The sequence below is a fragment of the Neolamprologus brichardi genome, chromosome 3, assembly GCF_056152115.1.
Source record: "Neolamprologus brichardi isolate AB-2024 chromosome 3, ASM5615211v1, whole genome shotgun sequence".
Classification (NCBI taxonomy): domain Eukaryota; kingdom Metazoa; phylum Chordata; class Actinopteri; order Cichliformes; family Cichlidae; genus Neolamprologus; species Neolamprologus brichardi.
Genome location: NC_142106.1, coordinates 58,213,675 through 58,237,502, shown reverse-complemented (window position 1 = coordinate 58,237,502; position 23,828 = coordinate 58,213,675). Strand labels below are relative to the sequence as shown.

Genomic DNA, 23,828 nt, shown 5'->3' with positions numbered 1-23,828 from the left:
ATTTTATGTACATCTATACTCTATGTTAATAAAAGTGCCTGTGTGACATCTGGGACACAGCTTTGACTAAGAACTCTCTTTTTGTTCTTACTTTATGGCTTTGAAAAAATATATTGAGATATATATCTTATATCGCCGTCCAGGTAAAAAATATCGAGATATGAATTTTGGGTCATATCGCCCAGCCCTATATGTGTCAGTTCCAGTTTTAGAGCTCTAAAGTGCAGCTATCATTTTAGGAATAGACAGTAACACTGAGCACACTGAAGTCAAATCTTTATTTATCCAGTTCATCTGTAGGCTGAGCTCAGTCCATCCATTTAGTGAAATGATGTTTAAAGGTCTCCTTGTTCTGTGAGCGTGCACAGATCCTGAAGCAGAAAACCTGGGTTAACAGAGAAATGATCATCACTGTGATGATGCTCATCATCTCTGACTGGGATTTGAGGTTTTGTCAAAGCAGCAAAGACAAAGAAAGCCTGGCTATGTTGGACTGGGTGTGGAAGCAGCTCCCAGTTTGAGTTCAGGAGACAGACACCCTCTCTACTTTGAAGATCAGCTGCAAACTTTCCTTTTTGATAAAGCTTATAGTTAGAGCTGGATCAGGTGACCCTGAACCATCCCTTAGTTATGCTGCCATAGAGATGGATAACAGACGGATTGTTGTTTTGTGTGTCTGCAGTCTTTCAGGTTGTCTGATCACAGAGGAAGGCTGTACTTCTCTGGCCTCCGCTCTGAGCTCCAACCCCTCCTATCTGAGAGAGCTGGACCTGAGCTACAATCATCCAGGTGACTTAGGAATGAAGCTGCTGTCGGCTGGACTGAAGGATCCAGGCTGGAGACTGGACACTCTCAGGTATGGAGAGAATGTCTGATAGAGGAGGAAGACTTGGAAACATTTCCTGTGTCTTTCACTCACTTCCTGTTTGTTTCCTGCAGATGAGACATGAACAATCACACATGCAGGAATATTTTCAGGGTTAGACACACTAGTCTAGCTGGATAGTACGTGGATATTTATGTAGGGGGTTTCCAAGGAGTCTGTTTGCAGGAACGTTAATGATAACTGATAAGTCATGTTGAGAGTTTTATTGAAAGTAGACCTACAGTTAGGTCCATAAATATTTGGACAGAGACAACATTTTGTAACTTTAGATACACTTTATTAGGTCACAGGTGTACTATACCTGAGATAGTGGCCACTGTGTACCTAATAAAGTGTCAGCCATGTCTATGTTTCCCATGCGGTATGTCCACAGTCACAGTGACAGTCAGTGACACTGACAGAAGGATGAAACAAGGCTGTGAATCATTTCAGTCTGTGTGTGTGATAAAGAGCCAGACAGGTGCAGCTAACATTTGGAAATGGAAGCTTAAATAATGACAAACTCTACATTCACGGCTGAATTCACAATAGACTTGTTCTCAAGTGCACATTTATCAGCTAATGCTAATACTGTTTTCCCTTTGCTTTCTACAACTTGAGCAGCTATTGCTAAGTAGGCCACTTTGCTCTGCTAAGGATTTGTGTGACCATGATGGAAACACTGATAATCTAATGCTGCTAAGCTAATGCTGTTTATGGGCCCTGTTAGAATCAATATTTCATTCTCATTCTGTTGTTTGAGAACAATATTAACGTTTCACATCATTATAACACAAGAGAAAAGGGTATTAGCGTTAGCCACTAATGCTTATTCACCTCAAACTAGCTTTAGCTGCTAATGGGAGCCTACTCAGCATAAACCCTTCACATCGTTATAATGCAAGGGAAAAGAGTCACTTATGGCAGCCTATTTAGCATTAACGTCACATCATTATAACACAAGAGAAAAGGGTATTAGCGTTAGCTACTAGTGCTTATTCACCTCAAATTACCTTTGGCTGCTAATGGCAGCCTACTTAGCTTTAACTCCTCACTAATATAATGCTAATTTACATCAGATTAGCATTAGCTGCTTATATTGTTATAAGGAAAGAGAAAACGGTATTAGCATTAGCTGCTAATAATTATTCACCCCTAAAAGCAGCCTACTTAGCATTAACTCCTCACTTCGTTGTTACCCACGGAAAAGAGTATTAGAATTAGCTACTATCATTTTTAATAAGTAAGAGAAAACAGTGTTTTCATTATTGGATAATGCTAACTCACAATAAATTAGCATTAGCTATTTACAACAGCGTACTTAGAATTAGCCGCTCACATTGTTAATAAGTAAGAGAAAACAGTATTAGCAGTAGCGCATAATGCTAATTCACGTCAACGTAGTATTAGTAAATAAGGGAAGCCTACTTAGCATTAACTGCTCACTAATATAATGCTAATTCACATCAAATTAGCATTAGCTGCACAAGTTGTTATAAGGAAAGAGAAAACGGTATTAGCATTAGCTGCTAATAATTATTCACACGTAATTAGAGTTAGCCCCTAATGGCAGCCTACTTAGCATTAACTCCTGACATTGTTATAATGCAGGGGAAAAGAGTTACCATTATCGGATAATGCTAATTCACATCAAATTAGCATTAGTTAATAACGGTAGACTTCTATCATTAGCTGCTGTCATTCTTACAAAGCAAACAGTATGAGCATTAGCTGTTAATCCTTTTTAATCTAAAATTAGAATTAGCCACTAATGGCGTATTGTTAAAAAGTAAGAAAAAACATTGTTAGTATAAGCGGATAATGCTAATTCACCTCAAATTAGTATTAGCTAATAACGGCACCTGCTTAGCATTAGCTGGTCACATTGTTATAAGGTAAGAAAATATGGTATTAGTATTAGCTGCCAATTTCTATTTACCTAAAATTAGCATTAGCCACTAATGGTAGCCTATTTACCATAAACTTCTTAATGCTAAATGAAGTTAATTAATGCTAAATAGGCTTAACTGAAATGAAAGTAATTTTAGCATTAGCTACTGATATTGTTAAAAGGTAAGATAAAACATTGCTAGCAGCAGCGGATAATGCTAAAACATATAATAATTAGCATTACCTAATAATGGCAGCCTTCTTAGCATTAGCTGCTTATATTGTCATAATGCAAGAGAAAAGAGGTGGCAAAAACATTGTTAGCATTAGTGGATAATACTAATTCACCTAAATTAGCATTGGGTAATGATGGCTACGTACCTAGCATTAGCTGATGATATTGATTTAAAGCAAGAAAATTTCGTATTAGCATTAGCTTTTAATGCTTTTTCATCTAAAATTAGAATTAGCCACTAATGGCATCCTATTTAGCATTAACTCTTCACATCGCAGAGGAAAAGTTAAAATTGAATAAAAAAAGTGTTCACATTAGCTACTCGTATTGTTAAAAAGTAAGAAAAAACATTGTTAGCATAAGGGGATAATGCTAATTCACCTCAGATTAGTATTAGCTAATAACAGCAACTCACTAAGTATTAGCTGGTCAAATTGTTATAAAGCAAGAAAATATGGTATTAGCATTAGCTGCAAATTCCTATTCACCTAAAATTAGCATTAGCCACTAATGGCAGTCTACTTAGTATTAACTACTCACTAATATAATGCTAATTCACATCAAATTGGCATTAGCTGCTAACATCAGCCTACCTAGCACTAGCTGCAAACATTGTTAAAAGGGAAGGGAAAAGTGTTAGCATTACCCAATAATGCTAAACTCGCATCAAATTAGCATTAGCTAATAACAGCAGCCTTCTTAGCATTAGCTGCTCACATTGTTATAATGCAAGGGAAAAGAGTTAGCATTAGCGGAGGATGCTAATTCACGTCAAATTAGAAAATATGGTATTAGTATTAGCTGCTAATGGTTATTCACGTAAAATTAGAATTGGCCATTAATGGCGTCCTATTTAGCATTAACTCTTCACATCGCAGGGGAAAAGTGAAAATTGAATGAAAAATAGTGTTTACATTAGCTACTCATAGTTAAGCGGATAATGCTAATTCACCTCAAATTAGTATTAGCTTATAACGCCAACCTACTTAGCATTAGCAAGAAAATATGGTATTAGCATTAGCTGCCACTTCTTATTCACCTAAAATTAGTATTACCTGCTAATGGCAGTCTACTTAACATTAACTTCTCACTAATGTAATGCTAATTCACATCAAATTATTTTAGCTTTAGCATTAGCTGCTAGCATCAGCCTACCTAGCACTAGCTGCTCACATTGTTAAAAGGGAAGAAAAAACGATATTAGCATTAGCTGGTAATAATTATTCACCCCGAATTAGAATTAGCCGCTAATGGCAGCATACTTAGCATTAACTCCTCACATCGTTATAATGCAAATGAGGCTAACTTGCATTAAATTAGACTGCTGTTATTAGCTAATGCTAATTAGAAGTAGCTGCTCACATTGTTATAAAGCAAAGGAAAACGATATGAGCATTAGGTTCTAATGCGTATTTGCATTAAATTAGACATAGGTGCTAATGGCGGCCTACTTAGCATTAGCAGCTCAGATGTTGTAATGCTAGGAAAAAGAGTGTTAGCATTAGCCGTTCACATTGTTATAAAGTTAAGGGAAATAGTGTTAGCATTAGCTACTCACATTGTTAAAAAGTAAGTGTTAGCATTAGTGCATAATGCTAATTCACATCAAATTAGCATTAGTTAATAATGCCATCCTATTTAGCATTAGCAGATAATGTCGACCTTGGCCCACTGGAAAAGTTAAGAACTAAAGATTTAGGATTGTTTCTCGATAGCTTTCTCATTTGAGAAACAAATGAATTCTGTTATTAAAACCAGCTGTAAGGTTTATACTGTTGATTGTCATTTATGCTTAGAAATATTTACTTATATATGCTTAGTTTTATAATCGATTGCATGATGATAGAGGTTTGATCCTGAGTAGTCTGTAAAGACTGTGTGTCTTCCAGAGTGCTCTGGCATGCACACACCACTTGGGGCCATGAGAGAGGTCGTACCCTCTCTTACTGATTTATGGTGTAGGACACCAAACTCAATTTAGTTGGGGGCCGCTGCAGGCAGAGTCTCGGTGAGGCTGGGCCACGTTAGGTTTTCCACAAGAAAGGCATGGTTAAAAAATTCCAATCTTCTCAAATCTCTTTATTTTTATTTTTTAAAACAAAATATGAAAAATAAATAAACAAATTAGGAATTAATAAGAAAATAAATCAATCTGTAATACATAAATAAAATAATAATAAGATACTTTTAGTCAGTGAACTTATGTGTTTTTTTTTTCAGTCTTCTATATCTGCTGTATTTAGATTGAAATGTCTGTATTAACAGTTCTATAACCTTCTTCTGAACATGAATGGAACACTGTAGAAAATGAACTGTTCTTCTGAACATGGCTTCTCTTGCCTACTCCTTGCTGCTAGAGACCTGGCAGCGTTTCCTCTCGCATAGCCGAGCCAGATTTGGCCTGAGGGAGGAAGCAGTTGCGACCCTCAGTATGTTTTGAAGATGATCATCCGTAAGTCTGGACCTGTACTTGGACTTATTGAAGTTCAAAGTGGAGAAGATCTTTTCGCACAAGTATGTGCTACCAAAAAGGCACATGGTCCGCTTGAACATTGGGGAAAGCCGAGGGAAACTAGGGCTCAATTCTCTCAAAAATTGTCCAAGCTTGTCTGCTTTTCCACTCACCTCCCTGAACTTTGCTTTGAGTTCAGAGTTGCACTGCAGCTCAATGAGCTCCATTTGAAGCACAGAAGGGACATCTTGCACATCAAACGAGAAGGGGTCTGCAAAAATTTGAAAGGTGGCTCTGTGTGTCTTGAAGTCAGCAAATCTGTGATCAAATTCCTCCTGTAGCCTCAAAATGACATCAACATACTTGTCAGCACTGAATGGTGTGCCTGCATCCACGAGTGCCTTGCATGCTGGGAAATGGCAAAGGTTTGTCTGAGAGAGCTGAGCTTTCCAGAGCGCAAGTTTTGTGGAGAATGCTCTCACGTTGTCATAGGCAGCACTGACAAGTTGCTCCTGGCCTTGTAACATCTTGTTCAGTACATTAAGCTCATGTGTTATATCAACAAGAAAAGCTAAGTCCATGAGCCATTTGGGATCAGTTAGCACAGGAACACTAACTCCATCCTTCTCCATGAAGGCTTCACTTCTGCTCTCAACTCAAAAAATCTCTTTAATACATTTCCCCTGCTGAGCCAACGTACCTCAGTGAAGTCGAGCACATCCCCATATTCTGACTCCATTTCCTCTAAAATAGCACAGAACCTTCGGTGCTTTAAGCCCCTGGATCTGATTTGGTTGATGCATTTCACAACAATAGACATCACATTGTCAAACTTCAGGCATTTGCTGCAAAGGACCTGCTGATGGATAATGCAGTGCAGAGCAATGGCCTCCTCCACGCCTTCCTCTTCCAGTTTTTTTTGAACAAGTGCCACCAGTCCATTTTTCCTTCCTGTCATTGATGGCGCTCCATCTGTTGTTATTCCAACAAACCTCTTCCATGGCAAACCAACATTCTCAATGGCATCACACAGCTTGTAAATATCTGCTGAGCGGTGGTCTGGCCATGCATTGGAATTACTGTGAGCAGCTCCTCCATCACTTCAAAACTGTCATCAACACCACGGACATACATTGGGAGCTGGGCAGTGTCGGTGATGTCTGTGGTCTCATCAAGAGCGACTGAGTATACACTGAAACATTTGGCTTTCTCACACAGTTGGTCATAAATGTCACTTGACAGGTCAGAAATGCGATCTGCTGCGGTGTTGGCAGAAAGGCTGATGTTGCTAAACTGACCTTTCTTTCCCGGACAGACTATATTTGCAGCCTGCAATATGCACTTTTAGACAAATTCACCTTCTGTGAATGGCTTCCCTGCTTTAGCAATCATCTCACTAACCACGTGGCTTCGACTGCTGCATTATTCTCTTTGGTTGCTTTCTTGAAGAAATCTTGCTGCCTCAGTAAATGGTAAATGGTAAATGGCCTGTATTTGTATAGCGCTTTTACTAGTCCCGCCTAGGGACCCCAAAGCGCTTTACACGTCCAGTCATCCACCCATTCACTCTCACATTCACACACTGGTGGAGGCAAGCTACAGTTGTAGCCACAGCTGCCCTGGGGCAGACTGACAGAAGCGAGGCTGCCATATCGCGCCATCGGCCCTTCTGGCCAACACCAGTAGGCGGCAGGTGAAGTGTCTTGCCCAAGGACACAACGACCGAGACTGTCCGAGCCGGGGCTCGAACCGGCAACCTTCCGATTACAAGGCGAACTCCCAACTCTTGAGCCACGATCGCCCTAGTAGATCTGTTTTAAGACTGGCAACCCGGTTCACTCTCTCATCTCCCTGGTATTTTGCATCCACCTCTGGTTAAGTATAAGAGCCCTTTGTTAGGGGGACCACTGGACTCTTAGCACCAGCTTTGGGGTCACAGGGTCACATCTGGAACACACACACACACACACACACACACACACACACACACATACCTACACTATGCACAGACTGGTACTCTTTGTTCATACCTGTGTAAGACGTCATATGTTAATGAACTTATGCATATTCATGTAACCTCAATAAAGAGCAGTGTTACGAGGGAGCAGACGAGAGCGACTGAGGTCAAGTGAAGGAACGGCGCTGTCACAGTTCTCTCCCTCATGAATTGTCTGGTTCCAGCGGTGGGTCTGTGCTAGACGACCCATCACCAGCTTTTTCCAGCTTTTTCCACTGGTTACCAGTACGTGGTAGAATCCACTTCCAGATCTTGTTGTTTGTCTTTAAATCTCTGAATGGATTGGCTCCATCTTATCTCTCTTTAACAAAATAATCCAAGTGGAGCCCTCAGGTCTGCAGATAAGTAGCTTCTGACCAGAACTAGACGTACAAACAGAGGTGAGCTTTATCGATCGCTGCAGCCAAACTCTGGAACAGTCGCCCTTCACATCAGGTCGTCACCAACACTCGACATTTTTAAAACCCGGTTGGAAACACATTTGTACTCTGTAGCTTTCAATTCTGACGAGTCTTTATAGTAATTACTGTGTATGTTTCCTATTTTCTCTCTACTCTGTGAAGCACTTTGGCTCAAGCTGTTTTTAAATGTGCTGATAAATAAATGTCGATTTCTTTGAATAAAACAGTGGAGCCGAGCTTTGAGCTCAGTGTGTAACAGTGTGTGTATGAGAGCCATGTAATGTCCATGTGTGCATGCTGACTGTGCTGCTCTGACCCCCCTCCTCCTTTCAGGGTGGAGCCTGCTGGAGTCCGATGGTTGAGACCAGGTCTGAGGAAGTGTAAGTGTGTTTTTAATGGGATTCATGAAAACAAAGCAGCACACATTCAACCATCTTCATCATGTCAGGAGTCATCATCAAAGTGTCAATCAATGAACAGATGATGGATCAATAACTGCAGCTGGATTGTGTTTGTTCTCTCCATCAGATTCCTGTCAACTCACAATCGACACAAACACAGTGAACACAAACCTCCAACTGTCTGACAACAACAGGAAGGTGACACATGTGAAGGAGGTTCAGTCATATCCTGATCATCCAGACAGATTTGATGTTCGTCCTCAGCTGCTGTGTAGAAATGGTCTGACTGGTCGCTGTTACTGGGAGGTCGAGTGGAGAGGAAGAGTTTATATATCAGTGAGTTACAGAAGCATCAGAAGGAAAGGAGACAGTGATGACTGTTTGTTTGGATACAATGATCAGTCCTGGAGTCTGAGCTGCTCTGATTATGGTCCTCAGTCTGTCAGACACAATAAGAGAGAAACATCCATCTTCTCCTCCTCCTCCTCCTCCTCTGTCTCTAACAGAGCAGCAGTGTATGTGGACTGTCCTGCTGGCACTCTGTCCTTCTACAGAGTCTCCTCTGACACTCTGATCCACCTCCACACCTTCAACACCACATTCACTCAAACTCTTTATCCTGGGTTTATGTTCAGGTTTCATGGTGACTCAGTGTCCCTGTGCTGAGTGGGGTGTAAAGAGTGTCTCCTGTTACAGAAACACTCTGACTGTTGAACAGATAGTTCAGTCTGTACATGTCTGTCTCTTTCACTCACAAACACGTTTTCAGATTCATGGATTCAATCAGTTGATGTTTGAAACTCTTCTAAATGATTCCTTGTAAACTTCTTCCTCTTCAGTCACAAACAAACAGGAAGTGATGTCACATGTGTTCCTGTCCACACAGCAGAATGAGTCTATTGCTGACAGTGATGTACAAACAGAGTGAGCATTTCTGAGGCCCAAAATAAACTGAGTAGTTCACTGAATGAACAATGGACTGTGAGCTCAGTTCCTTCATCATTAGTATGGATTATATATGTATATGTATTATATTAGTATCATATATATCAGGTGCTGCTGCTGCTGGTTTCAGTCATTGTGCAAATGTGCTGTTTGTAAGGTTGTAAAGCTGCAGTCAGCTGAGACTGAAGAAGTCACCTGATCAGTGAGCAAACGTTTGTGAAAACGTCCAGATGAACAGAATCAACCTTTTGGGATCAGCCAGCAATGCAGCATCATTGTTGTTCAGGTTCAGAGGTTTGCAGGAATGAACTGATGACCAGAAACAGCTGCAAAGTCCAATAAAATACCAGCTGGAGTTCAGCTGCATTTGAAGAAGTCAAAGAAAAGTAAGGATGGCAAAGGGCGATGTTTTCTTCCAAAGAACTGAAAACATGGTCGACGCCTCATTAGAAGAATAATCTGGACATTTGTGAGGAACTCTAACCATGAAAGCAACACAAGAAAGCAACGTCAAACAGATCCAACAGACAGTTTCCATGACTGGAAGTGTTGAGTGTAAAAATGCTACATTGCATTATTGCATCCTCTCACCACAGGAGGTGCTGTTTGCACCACTGATTGCTGATCAGCTGTTCTCTGATGATCTGATTGATACTGTGAATAACGGGACTCACTGAACTCTGTGACACAGTGAAGATTACAGAGTTTAACTTCAACATCTGACTGACGTCACACAGACAGAAGGATGAACCAGTGAGGCACAGAACACAGTTACTGGAGATACTGGATCAGCTCCATGTGAACCTCTGATGGAGAAGCTGCTGAGCCAGAGAAACATCAGGACATGACAGGCAGCTGCACTTATCTAACAACATGTAGCAGAGCTGATCTATGTTAGAGGATCTATCACAGCAGCTGAAGCCAAAGTCCAACACTGGATAGCAGCTGAGCCTGTGCTGAGTGTAGTGTTACAGGAAAAGGGCAGAAACACTGACACTGGTAGCTCACAGTGATGCTGACTGGGGCACAGAGCTGAATGATGCAGCATCAGGACACTGTTTCAGTCTGACTGACAGAGAAACCTGTAGCTGTATCTACATGTGAGGCAGAGGCTACACAAGCAGCTTTCTATGTTTCACAGTGACTGAGATCTTCAGTGGGGGTGGACATGCTCCTGTACAGACCTCTGAGGAGAACCAAGGTGCAGTCAAAGAGTCCAGTCTGTCCTCACAGATGTGAACATGTGGTTTCATCAGGTCTGCTGTCAGCTAGCAGGCTCACATCAGAATCACTGTTCCTGAAAAACACAGTCTGTGTGACATCATCAGTCAGCTGATCGTCCCAGATCTGAATGGTTTCTGTCTCTACTGAGGAAGTCAGAGAATATCACTGAGGTGTGGATCAGGTCTGAGTGAGCTGTGGAGGGACAGCTTTAAACAGTCCACAGGTCTCACGTCCTGCTCAGTCTGGTAGCAGATACCTCGTATTGTTCCAGATGTGCTGACATCACCAGCAGCAGCAGCACAGCTGTGTGATACGATGAATCTCAGTTATTGATCCAACACACAGTAAATACAAAGATCAGGATTTCTGAGAGTAATCATTATGAGTCTGAACACATGATCACTGAATGTTAGTCTCCACAATAATAAGCTAACACAAGCAAACACAGCTTTCAGCTCTTATTTTGAAACTGGCTTATTTAGAGAGCTGTGATGTGAGCGTGCCTGGCTCTGAGGCACTTGGGTCAGCCTCTGTTGTTTAGAAGTGTTACAGACTGTGAATGACACAGACCTGTCAGTTTTCATGTTTGTCTGTAACACAGCTCAGGGGCTCCATGCTGAACGCATCCATCCAGTGTTATTGATCCAGTACTAATACCAGCATTGGGATCAATACTACAATACTCAATCACATGTGTCCACGTGATGCAGTTTGAAGAACAATAAGATGTCTCTGTATGAGGAGGCGGGGTCACAGGAGGTTCACAGAAACTCTGCAGCAGCATCATCAGCTCACATGGAAACTTTGATGATTCACTTCTGTGGTGTTTTTACAGAAACACGTCACAAAATTAGCTCCACCTGTTTTGTGTGTGAGCTTTGAGTTTCTTGTCTTCATTCTGGATTCTTGTGTTGCTGTTTTTACACACAGCAGATATTTCCTGGTTGCTTCCTTGATGATGTGGGGATTAGGGAAACTATTTTACTGCTATTGTTAATAATCATCATCATTACCATTGCAGTACTAACATTAATAACATAATCTACAGCATTGATATTGCATTCAGATGTTTAAACATATTGGTACCCAATTAGCCTTTATTACAGGTGCAGTTATAACCACGTTAAACTGTTGAGTTAAATCAATCATCTTAAATGCTTTTGAATGCTTGTTATAATCTTAAATGTGTATGTGCTGATTCTGAAAGGCCTAACTCTGAGTACACTCTGTGCCAAAGTAGACAGGAAGTGCAGGCTTTTGCAGAGCGTGCTTGTGAAAGGTACTTTGAGGAGCTGTTGGGAGGATGCTATTTGAATAACCAGGTTATTCATTGTTATCTTTTAGTCATTTATATCTTTTTATTAAGCTTTGAAGTAGGGGCACTCATTTGATTAAAACATTTATTCAACATATTACAGATATAGTTTCAGTTAGGTTATTATGCACATGAGAATTGGCCTCTCTTCTCATAAGACAAAGTTCGTGTGAGGTCGAGCCACACACACACACACACACACACACACACACACAGTAGATAGACTCATTTATAGGTGAGAGGTTAGTCATGTTTGCTTGCAACTGCAAACTTGTCTCTGCAAAAAGAGGAACAGTTTCTTGCAGGGTGTGGGTCTGGTGTTCCAGACGAGAAGTGAAAGTCAGAAGGCTGACAGGAAGCATCTGCTGTGGAGACGGAGACAATGTTATTTTAAACTGTGTTAAAAGTCTTTGTGGTTTTGAAACCTATGTATGACCTGTATCTGATTGACGTTGAAGGGGCGTATTAAATTTAAGCCCTGATGGTATATAAAGCATCTGCTTATGCTCTGTAAGTCAGGGATCGGCGCTGTCTGCGTACGGCGGTGGTCCCCCCACGCGTGCATTAAATCATCGTTTGACTCCACCTGGCCGGATCAGTGTTGTTATTTTGAAAGTTGATTACCTCCTCTAACCCTCCTCAATATTGAACCCAACAATGACCACATGAAGCTTTCTGAAGCTTGGATTGAAAACGCTTCATTACTCAAAGCTTTCCAACACAGGCCTCTGTGCTGCCATCTGGTGGACAAACATATGAAGTGCAGCGTGAAGCTACAAATTAAACTGCTTCAGCTACGTTTATATATAACATACTATAACCTATATAACTATATGTATAGTGTATTATGTAGGTTTTAGAGCTGGGGGTAGAATTGCTGATGGCCTGGTTGTTATTTATGTTCCCCATGGTTCACCAGCTCTCACACAACATCAGCACCAATGATCCACGTCCTTATAAACCTCTGAATCAGGTCCTGAAGCTGTGACGTCCTGAGTGAAGACCTCACTGATCACATGACTCTGGTCACCTGGACTCAGTGTTTCTGAAGCAGTGTGCTGGGTTTTTAAAAATACGTGGCTGCTGCCTGATGTTGGGCCCACAGAGGAAGACGACTCACTCGCTCTTCTTCACTTCCTCCTTAAACATGTGGAAGGAGAGCAAAGTGCTGCCAGACTCTTATTTCTGACAGGAACAGAAGAAACCACAGCAAACTGTTCCAGTTCTTCATCTTCATCACAATCTGTTTATTTCTGATGGTGTCTTCAGTCTGAGGGTTTGAAGTTTCCATGTCTGTGTGATGTGTGGTGTGAAGGCTGCTGGTTAAACTGGGACTCACTGTTTAAAGCACTGAGTGCTCATAGAGAGATGCTCCATGAGTCCCAGTACAGACTACAAACATGGTGGAAACTTAGCTTTGATATCCACACACTCTGCACGTCTGTGAGTAACTGTGATGAAGATGTGCAGAGATCTGTGTACAAACAGGAGAAAGACTGTAAAGACTCTGTGCTTCTAACAGCCTCTGTTAACATATGTGAGGCTGTTTGTTGTTGTTGCCATGGAGCTTTTCACTGTTTGGGTCAGCAGGTCATGTGATCAGGTTTGTTCTGTGAAAGCTGGACGATGGTTCAGTGTCAGGGTTTGTTTGCATTCATCAATAAATATTAGGGGTGCAACGACACTCGTATCGATATTGAACCGTTCGATACAGTGCTTTCGGTTCGGTACGCATATGTATCGAACAATACAACATTTTTAATTTATTTTATCAACTTTCCTTCTGACGATGCTGTCTGTTTTGAGCGCTCAGTGGATCTGCGCTCGACAGTGCAGCCTAGGCGGAGTAGTCGAACACAGATTCACTGAGCGCAGGGCAAGCTAGCTAGACAGAAGTTAAGCTCGTTGCAACATGGCAAATTGAACCTCCCCCACCCTCATTCAGATCTGGCGTTTGGAACTATTTTGGTTTTCATGTGACGTATGACCCTGAAGGTAAGCGCGTCATGGACAAAAGTAAAACAGTATGTTGGATGTGCCAGCAATGCTCAATTGGTGGGAACTAGTGTGTTAGCGCAGTTAGCTCGTTAATGTGTTGACGTCTTCCAGCCCCACGCACGGGGCGATCCGCGGTAGCTCGTTAACGGAGATTTGCCGTGTTGTGACCTTAACGTCATTTCAGATTAACGCTGACAGCACTAGTGGGAACACAACGAATATGACTGCACATTTATGCCGACATCATCCTAGTGCAAAGACAAGTGGAAGCAGACAAAAACAAGCAAGCAAGCATGCTACAAACTTTACCCGAGTCATTTAGACAGCCGTTAGCACATGATTCTCCTTATGGGGACCTGATATGTTTAATATGCTGCTGAGAATATAGCCCAGAAGAAGCGTATAGTATAGCTTTTATTTTGGAAAGAGCCATTTCTCTGTAATAAACTCTCATTTCCAAAGATGAGTTATTCCTCAATCAGATACAGGGCTCGCAAAATCGCTAGCCCGACGTCCTGGGGCTTTTTTCCAGTCGGGCTACCAAAATCTATCTCTGCCCTGCCCGTCGGCCTATCGTAGGAAGGAAAAATATATGTCAATGCTTTTGCATTCTTTCGGAAATGTAGCTGGGTAATTATGTCATTGGCATCGGCCACTGTCAATATGTGACATACTGAAATCGCGTTTGAATTTGCGCTTGTTTTTTGCTTTCACTTTGCAATCGCGTGAACTGTGTATAGAGAGCGACAGTACTGATTGGTGAGTGATGATAATTTGCGCACCAATTCCTCTGACATCGTCTTATCAATCGTTAGCTTACTATGCAAACATGACAAGTGAAATCTCCCGCAGCTTAAACATGTGAGAGGTTGATCGCGCAGAGAATCGCTGAGCGTTGTGTGAGTGTGTAAAAGCAGCAGGATATATATTTTAGTTCTGCTGAGCCAAATAAGACAGGTCAGCGTGAAGAAGTGACAAAACGGAAAAGTTATGACAAATCAGACTATAAGGCAAAAAGAAAGTGCAGCTTTATGGTTTCATGGACAAAAGAATTTCTGTGGCTGCAACATGACGAGCTAAATAACCAGGGCTGCACATAAGTGGTCCGCAGGTGCGCATTCGCTGTCAAAATAAAAACCCGCACAAGATAAGAAGTTGCAACGCGTGTTTGCGTACATAAGATTTTCAGGAGGAGGACAGACATTTGTTTAGAACTCTTAAAGATGTCGAAGAAGCTCCTTTAAGCAATTACTGTGATGTTCCTCCACCTCCAAAGAAATGTCAGAAGGAGTCCGAACCACAAAAGAAGCGCGTATTCTCGGACAAGTGGTTGCAGGAGGTGAGCTGGCTTCAAACAAATGATGAACGCACAGAGATGTGGTGCAGAATGTGCCGTGAAAATTTAATAAATGACAAATTAATAAAAAGGCATGAACATTTTTTTTGTATCGAAAAAATATCGAACTGTGACACCAAAGTATCGAACCGAACCGAACCGTGAATTTTGTTGTATCGTTGCACCCCTAATAAATATCTAAATAAATCAAAGACTCCATGTTTTTTCTTTCATCATGTGACCTCTGCTCATCCATCTCTGTGTGTATCAGGATACATTTAGTTCATAATACACGAGTCAGAGAAATCAAAGAAAAGACAGCGTGATGTCCTGTATGGACAGGTGGAAGGAACAAAGTCCTCAGCTGAAACACTCGTGTTTGTCCACAGACAGGAAACACAGCAGGAAACTTTCTCACAGAAGTGCAGCTCATGGATAACACACTTCCTGTCAGTCAGAATGAGGCTGGAGCCAAACACAGAAAGGTGTTTTTGTCCAGATGAGCCCAGAGAAGAAACACGAGTGTTCACAGACATCAGAAGCTCAGAGAGGTGAAACATGAGGTTGGAGTCCTCGTCAGCATTCAGAAGAGCTGCTGTGAAACCCTGAGTACTCATGACAGACTCTGATGGCACAAACACATCATGATGCAAACAGAAAGACAAACATGGAGCTCCTGATCCTCCTGCATGAGAACAAGCTGACATGAGCGCTGTGTCTGAGAGTGTCTCCCTGTCACAGTGACAATAACACAGCTGCTGCTCACAGTCATTAAACTGACCTGAGGTCAGCTGCTAGGACGTCTCTGTGCTCCTTACATATGAACCATGTGACCTCACATCAGTGCTGTGGATGACTGTAGTCATAGAAGAGTAGAGCTGTAGCAGGTGGTGTGAGGAGGAGGAGGAGGTGGTGCATTCTAGTTAACGCAGTACTGAAACACTCCAGCAGAGGGCGCTGTTAAGTCCTTATTGTAATACAGTTACTGTGTGCAGTTATACTTCATACATAATCTGCACTTATTTCCATCAGACATGCTGTCAGTAAATGATTGGTTTCTATTGATTCTACTTCCTGTTGACTAGTTTGATGACAGTGAAACAATCACAGCTGATTGTGTGATGATGTAAACTGTCACTGTTACATTCAGTGTGTGTGACATAATGTTAGTGCAGGGCTGATAACAGCCTGGTTCTGTTAGGAACACATGAACGTGTCCATAGATCAGTGTGTGTTTAACATGAGAGCTTCAGCCCTGCTGATGTGTTCAATAAAGACATGTAGGAAAACTGATGAGACTCTGAAATAACTCTTTATATTTATAATGTAACTCTGCATCAAAAGAACAACAAAGGATCCCAGACAGGTTTATGTGAACAAAGACGATTCTGATGTTTCTGTGTTTCTAACAGTTTGACATTATTAGTAAACAGACTGCAGTGAACAGGATTTATAAAGAGCTTATATATAAAGATATGACAGCTGTTTGACAAGTTTATCACTGTGTGTTTGGACCTGATCAGTCCAGCTGTTTACTTGAAATATCTTCATTTACCTGTTCTGTTATATTTATGTTCTTGTCTCTGTTGAAAAACACATTTTAATGTCCCTCAGATTTTTCTCCCAGATGAATAAATATAAAAATGACACAAACTGACTGCAGCTACTTTTTGTCCTTTCTGTCAAAAACCTTCATGTGACTCATGAGAGACACGTTTCAGCTGTTTGTGACAGATCAGAGGCCAACAAGTCATTTATAACACTTTCCATCATTGTTTAGCACAAACACATGTTGACACAGCAGCGGGGCCGCAGTGAGAGTCAGAGCAAGGAGATAAAAACTCCTGTTTGACCACAGCCTCAGTTTGTTCCTGCACTTCAAACACTTCCTGTTGTTGACTGGGTGGAGTCAGGAATCCAGCGAGGCCCTGCAGGACTGAGACTGCAGACTGGGACGTGCTCTGTGATGGAGATCAACAGCATCACTGACTGTTTCTGTGAGGACACCATCATCCCAGCAGGGCTGTTTCCCAACAACAAGCCCTGGACCATCAGAGACCTGAAGCTGCTGCTGAATGAAAGAAGAGGATCTTCAGGTCTGGAACAAGGACGAGCTGAGAGTGTTAATAACGTTACTAATGTTCAGCTACACTTTACTAGGTCACATCTGTGACACACGTCACTTAAATAAAGAAGGAAATATTGGCTCTGTTTTATCTGCTGGGCCCAAAAGTGACTCCCCGTATTTAAACTGCTATGAATAACTTGTTGGTCTATAATATGTGAAACATGTGTCAAATGTCTCCATCGTGAAAGATATCAGGTCATCTTGAGCCACAAAAACATTCCTATCATGAGGTAGAAGCTGGAATCAGTTTGTTGCAGACGTTTATATATCCGATATTTATCCAGTTAAAAGTTGAAATTCAAAAATGTCTTTTCAAGAGTCGTCTGTCCAAGAGGAGCAGAAACTGCAACAAATATAACAACAGTTATTTAAGGCTGTTTTAAATGGCCACAAAGGAGCAGATTGGTTATAATGCAGCTGCTTCAGAGGAATAAAGATGAAACACTGTTTTTATTTCATGTGTAACACCTTTCAATAATGTGTTGACTAAAGTCTATTGACCAGTATAAGTAAAGACATCACACACACACATGGAAACACTGAAACCTGTTTTTGGTGCAGCAGCGGTCCCAGCTGCTCGCCTTTATCTAGACTGGGTCGGCTTATCTCAATATAATCAATGTTTAAAGTTTTGTTCTCAGTGTTTCTGTGTTGCTTCGTATAGGATCTCCCAGCATCATCACTGTGCTGTCCAATCATTGTGTGCTAGGTTACCCTTATAGTGCAATGTGTGTTTGCACAAAGAGAAGCATGTGTGTCAAATATAAATAAGCACAGAACAGAAAAAGCTGCTCGTTTCTTCTATTTAGAGTCAAGTTAGTGTTTTGTGTCTTTGTTTGAGGCCTAATGTCAAGCAGAGGTGTGTGTAACTGGACTGGTCTGTTATATGTGTGAAATGTGTGCTTCTCTTCAGCATCATCTTTGTCACTGCTGATTCCTTTGTGTCATCATTTGTTGAGAAGAGAGAACAGTTATAACGGAGGAGCAAAAGGAAGCCCTGAAATCTGCATCCAACAAGGAAGTGTTGGCTCACCAGTGATCCCAGCAGAGGCCACTGGTTTGGCTCCAGTTGTTATAGATTCAATGATGTTGTTGCTACAGATACATGTTAGCATCTTTATTGTAGTAAAGTCTTGTAATGTGAAGATAGAAACAAGGCAGAAAACAGCTCCATGATCTGATCTTAATGATGTTGTTTTTATTTCTGTCTTTCAGAACTGGATTGGAAACTATCAAAGGTCTAAAAACAGCCTCAACCCTCCCAAAGAGCAAACTTTACACACGTCATCTTTCAGCTACAATCTTTGTTGCAGGGATCTTCTGCCAAACAAGGCTGAGAGAAGATTTCTTACAGCTGTCATGTTGATGCTGTTTCAATCTTTGGGCAAACACACTCATATATTAGGGCTGATATCAGGGCTGCACAAGTTCTTTGTGTTTGTGATCATGAATAATAGAAGTGTGCCTGTTGAAGATCATGTTTGCTACATTATTATATGTCCTGTTATTGTTCTGTATTATATTCAGCTTTCAGCATCCTTTCCCAGCCCCCTGTTACACCATCCGTACAAAGCCAATCTGACTGTGAGCCAATGTGTTTGATAGTTTGTGTTGGATCCTGAGCTTTAGCCCACTGGCTGGTTTTATAGGGAAATGAGTGAGATGCAACTGATAATACTTGTCTGATACCACCGACACTGCTGATCCTGTATCCAGCAGCATGGTGGTGTTCTTTCTTCCAAGCACAACATCCACTGTGTATCCCTTCTCACTGGAGGTGATGGAGTACATTGAATAAACTCCAAAAAGTTCAGCTTCATTATTCCTACTTGAGCATTCATCCTCAGTTTCCAAATACTGAGTTTGCTGACTGAATTTTTTATTCCTGCAAGCACGTGCAATGTGTCATATTTTTGCACAAACATGACACTTTTCACTCTTAAATTTGCACTCACGTGCTGAATGCTTTCCACCACAACGATAACATGGTTGCTTCACTCCTGTGTCTTTTTTAGGTCCCTTCCAGTTCTTTGCTTTGTTATTGCCCTCTTGCCTGTTCTGTCCTTTCCATCCTTTGTTGAAAAAAATTGGAGCATTTGTTAAGGCATTTACGTGGTGAGGGTCCTGGTGTCCTGAGAACTCCATCGTATTTTTCAAAGCGAGTTCCATGGATATGGCAATCTCACAGCATCAGAACGCAGCCCACTAACAAAACGATCCCTCAAGGCCTCATCCAAATATTGTCCAAAATCACATGTGGCTGACAACTGCCTCAGGGCGACAACATAGTCTGAAACTGCCTCCCCTTCTTTCTGGTTACGTTTCTGAAAAACGCTCAGCTATCACCACTGGAGTCGGCTTATAATGCGCACTTAACACTGCAGTCAGCGCTGCATATCCCATGGTACTCGGTACCCTCGGAGACACAAGATTCTTTAGCAGCCTGTATGTATCTGCTCCGATCACAGAGAGAAACGTGCACACTTTCTTCTCATTGGAAACATCATTTGCCAACATCCATTGCTCCAACCGCTCCAAATATGACCCAAAATCTTCCTTCGATTCATTATACTCTTCAACACGACCCACATGCATCGCCATGTTAGCTCACCAAAAGCTGTTCCGCTGCAGCCGTGAAGAAAACGTCTTGGTTTGTCTTTTTCTTTACATGTGAGCACAGCCCTTCTACAGCCTCTGTCACGCTGTGGAAATCTTTAGATCCTCGTCGCCAGTTGTGATATTCTGGATTAGGCTCTTTGAAAAGATCAGAACAGAAGGACGTGGATAGGTGCTTTATTGAACAGCAGGACATCACACACTAACTTGTTGTTTTCTTAGCGGTGCACAAACTACCCTTTTTGTTGTTATGTATTGGTCAACCAAGAACTAGCCCTGTAACAGGCACTTCTGTATTTTACCACTGGGGGGCAACAATTCACTCTATTACAGTCTGGAGCACCGCAAAGAGGAGAAAATTAACAAAAATTACCCAAACAGAAAAATGCATTAATCCTACTAACACAAACACACATGTAATGAAGCTCATGAAGATCAAACAGTTTAAAGTGTTTCTGTTACCATCATCTTGTCCGGTTCACTTAGTGGGTTAAGAAGTGATACATAGACGAGTGAACTAGTATTATTTTTGGGGAAGGATGATTGAATCATTGCAGGGGTGAACAGAATGATGCAGGAGGGTCAGATGAGTGGAGACTAATAGATTATTGAGTTTCTGGTTTCTGATGTGTGGGGGAGGTCTTATCATGACACACATTTGGAAAACAAAACTCATTATCTGATAGAATATTGCTGTTGTGTGAGGTGTGACTGCTGGATGAAAGTTTTGGAGATTTATGATGCATTTTCCTTTGGTACCACTTTGAACCTGTTTTGATCTATCATTCTAAGAGAGTACGCTTAGACAAGTTCTAACAAGAGGCCTTCATATTTTTATTTTTAACAGTGCTCTGAGATGTTTTGTTTGGCAATTTTCTCTTTTTCAAGCAGGCTGCAAGATCGGAATCGAAAGCACTACACAACATGTTGAACAATCGCAAGTGAGCTTCTCCAAAATTAAAATGGGCTCCGGAGAAAGCCACTTATTTGGGACAATCAGAAAACAAGTCCCTGTCAAAAAGGATTCAGCGAGGTATTCCAGTCTAAATTCTTTCTTTTTCTTTTTGAAATGACGTCATTGCTGACAGTAGAAACTTATTGCATCACGAGAGGTTCTACTGTCAGCAAATAAAAATGGGGACTGACTGGACTGACAAAAGCTTTGACTGAGTTGACACCAGTATGCAAGATTGCACCTCCACCTTGACCTGACAAAAGGGTGGATGCATGTATGTTTCTTCTTACAGGAGCAGAAAGGTGACAGCAGCAGGTTGCATGAGCTTTTGGGCCGTGCTGATTTAACCTTTTAATCACCACTTTCTGTGCCTTTGTGAATTTACCAGCGGAGTGTTATTCATGACCTTGTATTGTTTACAGTGCAGAGGTCACTGTGAGAAAGTGTTCATACAGATGCGCTGCGCTAACATCTACATCACTTTTTCCACAGCAGAGGGTTAATCGTGGGATCTAATCACATGATTTACAGCAGGACACACCACTGGCTAATGTTTTTTCTTACGACAGGGCCTGGAGTGAAACTACTCCAGGGGAGAATCCCTGGGAATTTTTAAGAGACAATGCACAACTTGATTGTGCATGTCTGATTGTGCTCAGCTGACAGAGGACAAAAGAGGGTTTTACGGGAACGTTTTCATTTTTAAATTGCAGGGACCATGAGGGATATGGAAGGATTGAGGTGCAGATGCAGACCATGACCAGGAGAGAATCTCGTCTGTGGGAAAATCCACAGACTCTGTAACGCTCGGACATGTTTGAAGGAGGTTTTTCACAATAAAATCCAAGATTCAGTTTAAATGAAACGTCGTTCACCTTGTAAGGAAACATTTTGTGGACACGATGGTTGTCCAGCTAACAAAGTTAGTCCAGTGAGAGACGCAGGAGGAGCAGAGGTCAGCTCACTGTGACAGAGGTCAAACAGATGTGACAGGACACACTGGTGTGTTTCATCTCCACACACACACAAACCACAGCAACACTGACTCCACACTCAGCCTCCCAGTGACCGTGAGCTTACCCGTGACACCCTCTGTGGACCCTCTGTGTCATGTGATGGTGATACAGGACGTTTTCCACACCCAGCTCCACACTGAGTCCTGGCTTCAGTGGGTGAGTCCATCCAGCAGAGACGTGGAGACACAAAGAGCTGCTGCCTTTGTGTCATCATTTGTTGAGAAGAGAGAACAGTTATAACGGAGGAGCAAAAGGAAGCCCTGAAATCTGCATCCAACAAGGAAGTGTTGGCTCACCAGTGATCCCAGCAGAGGCCACTGGTTTGGCTCCAGTTGTTATAGATTCAATGATGTTGTTGCTACAGATACATGTTAGCATCTTTATTGTAGTAAAGTCTTGTAATGTGAAGATAGAAACAAGGCAGAAAACAGCTCCATGATCTGATCTTAATGATGTTGTTTTTATTTCTGTCTTTCAGAACTGGATTGGAAACTATCAAAGGTCTAAAAACAGCCTCAACCCTCCCAAAGAGCAAACTTTACACACGTCATCTTTCAGCTACAATCTTTGTTGCAGGGATCTTCTGCCAAACAAGGCTGAGAGAAGATTTCTTACAGCTGTCATGTTGATGCTGTTTCAATCTTTGGGCAAACACACTCATATATTAGGGCTGATATCAGGGCTGCACAAGTTCTTTGTGTTTGTGATCATGAATAATAGAAGTGTGCCTGTTGAAGATCATGTTTGCTACATTATTATATGTCCTGTTATTGTTCTGTATTATATTCAGCTTTCAGCATCCTTTCCCAGCCCCCTGTTACACCATCCGTACAAAGCCAATCTGACTGTGAGCCAATGTGTTTGATAGTTTGTGTTGGATCCTGAGCTTTAGCCCACTGGCTGGTTTTATAGGGAAATGAGTGAGATGCAACTGATAATACTTGTCTGATACCACCGACACTGCTGATCCTGTATCCAGCAGCATGGTGGTGTTCTTTCTTCCAAGCACAACATCCACTGTGTATCCCTTCTCACTGGAGGTGATGGAGTACATTGAATAAACTCCAAAAAGTTCAGCTTCATTATTCCTACTTGAGCATTCATCCTCAGTTTCCAAATACTGAGTTTGCTGACTGAATTTTTTATTCCTGCAAGCACGTGCAATGTGTCATATTTTTGCACAAACATGACACTTTTCACTCTTAAATTTGCACTCACGTGCTGAATGCTTTCCACCACAACGATAACATGGTTGCTTCACTCCTGTGTCTTTTTTAGGTCCCTTCCAGTTCTTTGCTTTGTTATTGCCCTCTTGCCTGTTCTGTCCTTTCCATCCTTTGTTGAAAAAAATTGGAGCATTTGTTAAGGCATTTACGTGGTGAGGGTCCTGGTGTCCTGAGAACTCCATCGTATTTTTCAAAGCGAGTTCCATGGATATGGCAATCTCACAGCATCAGAACGCAGCCCACTAACAAAACGATCCCTCAGGGCCTCATCCAAATATTGTCCAAAATCACATGTGGCTGACAACTGCCTCAGGGCGACAACATAGTCTGAAACTGCCTCCCCTTCTTTCTGGTTACGTTTCTGAAAAACGCTCAGCTATCACCACTGGAGTCGGCTTATAATGCGCACTTAACACTGCAGTCAGCGCTGCATATCCCATGGTACTCGGTACCCTCGGAGACACAAGATTCTTTAGCAGCCTGTATGTATCTGCTCCGATCACAGAGAGAAACGTGCACACTTTCTTCTCATTGGAAACATCATTTGCCAACATCCATTGCTCCAACCGCTCCAAATATGACCCAAAATCTTCCTTCGATTCATTATACTCTTCAACACGACCCACATGCATCGCCATGTTAGCTCACCAAAAGCTGTTCCGCTGCAGCCGTGAAGAAAACGTCTTGGTTTGTCTTTTTCTTTACATGTGAGCACAGCCCTTCTACAGCCTCTGTCACGCTGTGGAAATCTTTAGATCCTCGTCGCCAGTTGTGATATTCTGGATTAGGCTCTTTGAAAAGATCAGAA

At 41.8% G+C, this 23,828-nt stretch overlaps 2 protein-coding genes across 2 annotated transcripts in view; both read left to right on the top strand.

The window, feature by feature from the left end:
- The window catches only part of LOC102787331 (uncharacterized), a 526,954-nt gene that overhangs the window by 90,196 nt on the left and 412,930 nt on the right, over positions 1-23,828 (top strand). The gene's annotated exons all lie outside the window — the stretch shown is intronic.
- Positions 786-9,376, top strand: LOC148105963 (stonustoxin subunit alpha-like). Its single transcript, XM_087838006.1, has 3 exons — positions 786-856; positions 8,194-8,240; positions 8,389-9,376. The coding sequence occupies exons 1-3, from the start codon at positions 801-803 to the stop codon at positions 8,925-8,927; spliced, it is 642 nt and encodes a 213-aa protein (XP_087694132.1). The 5' UTR covers positions 786-800; the 3' UTR covers positions 8,928-9,376.

What these genes read in the sequence shown, in the direction of transcription:
- LOC148105963 (XM_087838006.1), top strand. Translation starts at nt 801, where the DNA reads ATGAAGCTGCTGTCGGCTGGACTGAAGGATCCAGGCTGGAGACTGGAC. An exon ending in TGGAGACTGGACACTCTCAG is followed by an intron (nt 857 to 8,193) that starts GTATGGAGAGAA and finishes TCCTCCTTTCAG; the next exon opens with GGTGGAGCCTGCTGGAGTCC. An exon ending in GAGACCAGGTCTGAGGAAGT is followed by an intron (nt 8,241 to 8,388) that starts GTAAGTGTGTTT and finishes TCTCTCCATCAG; the next exon opens with ATTCCTGTCAACTCACAATC.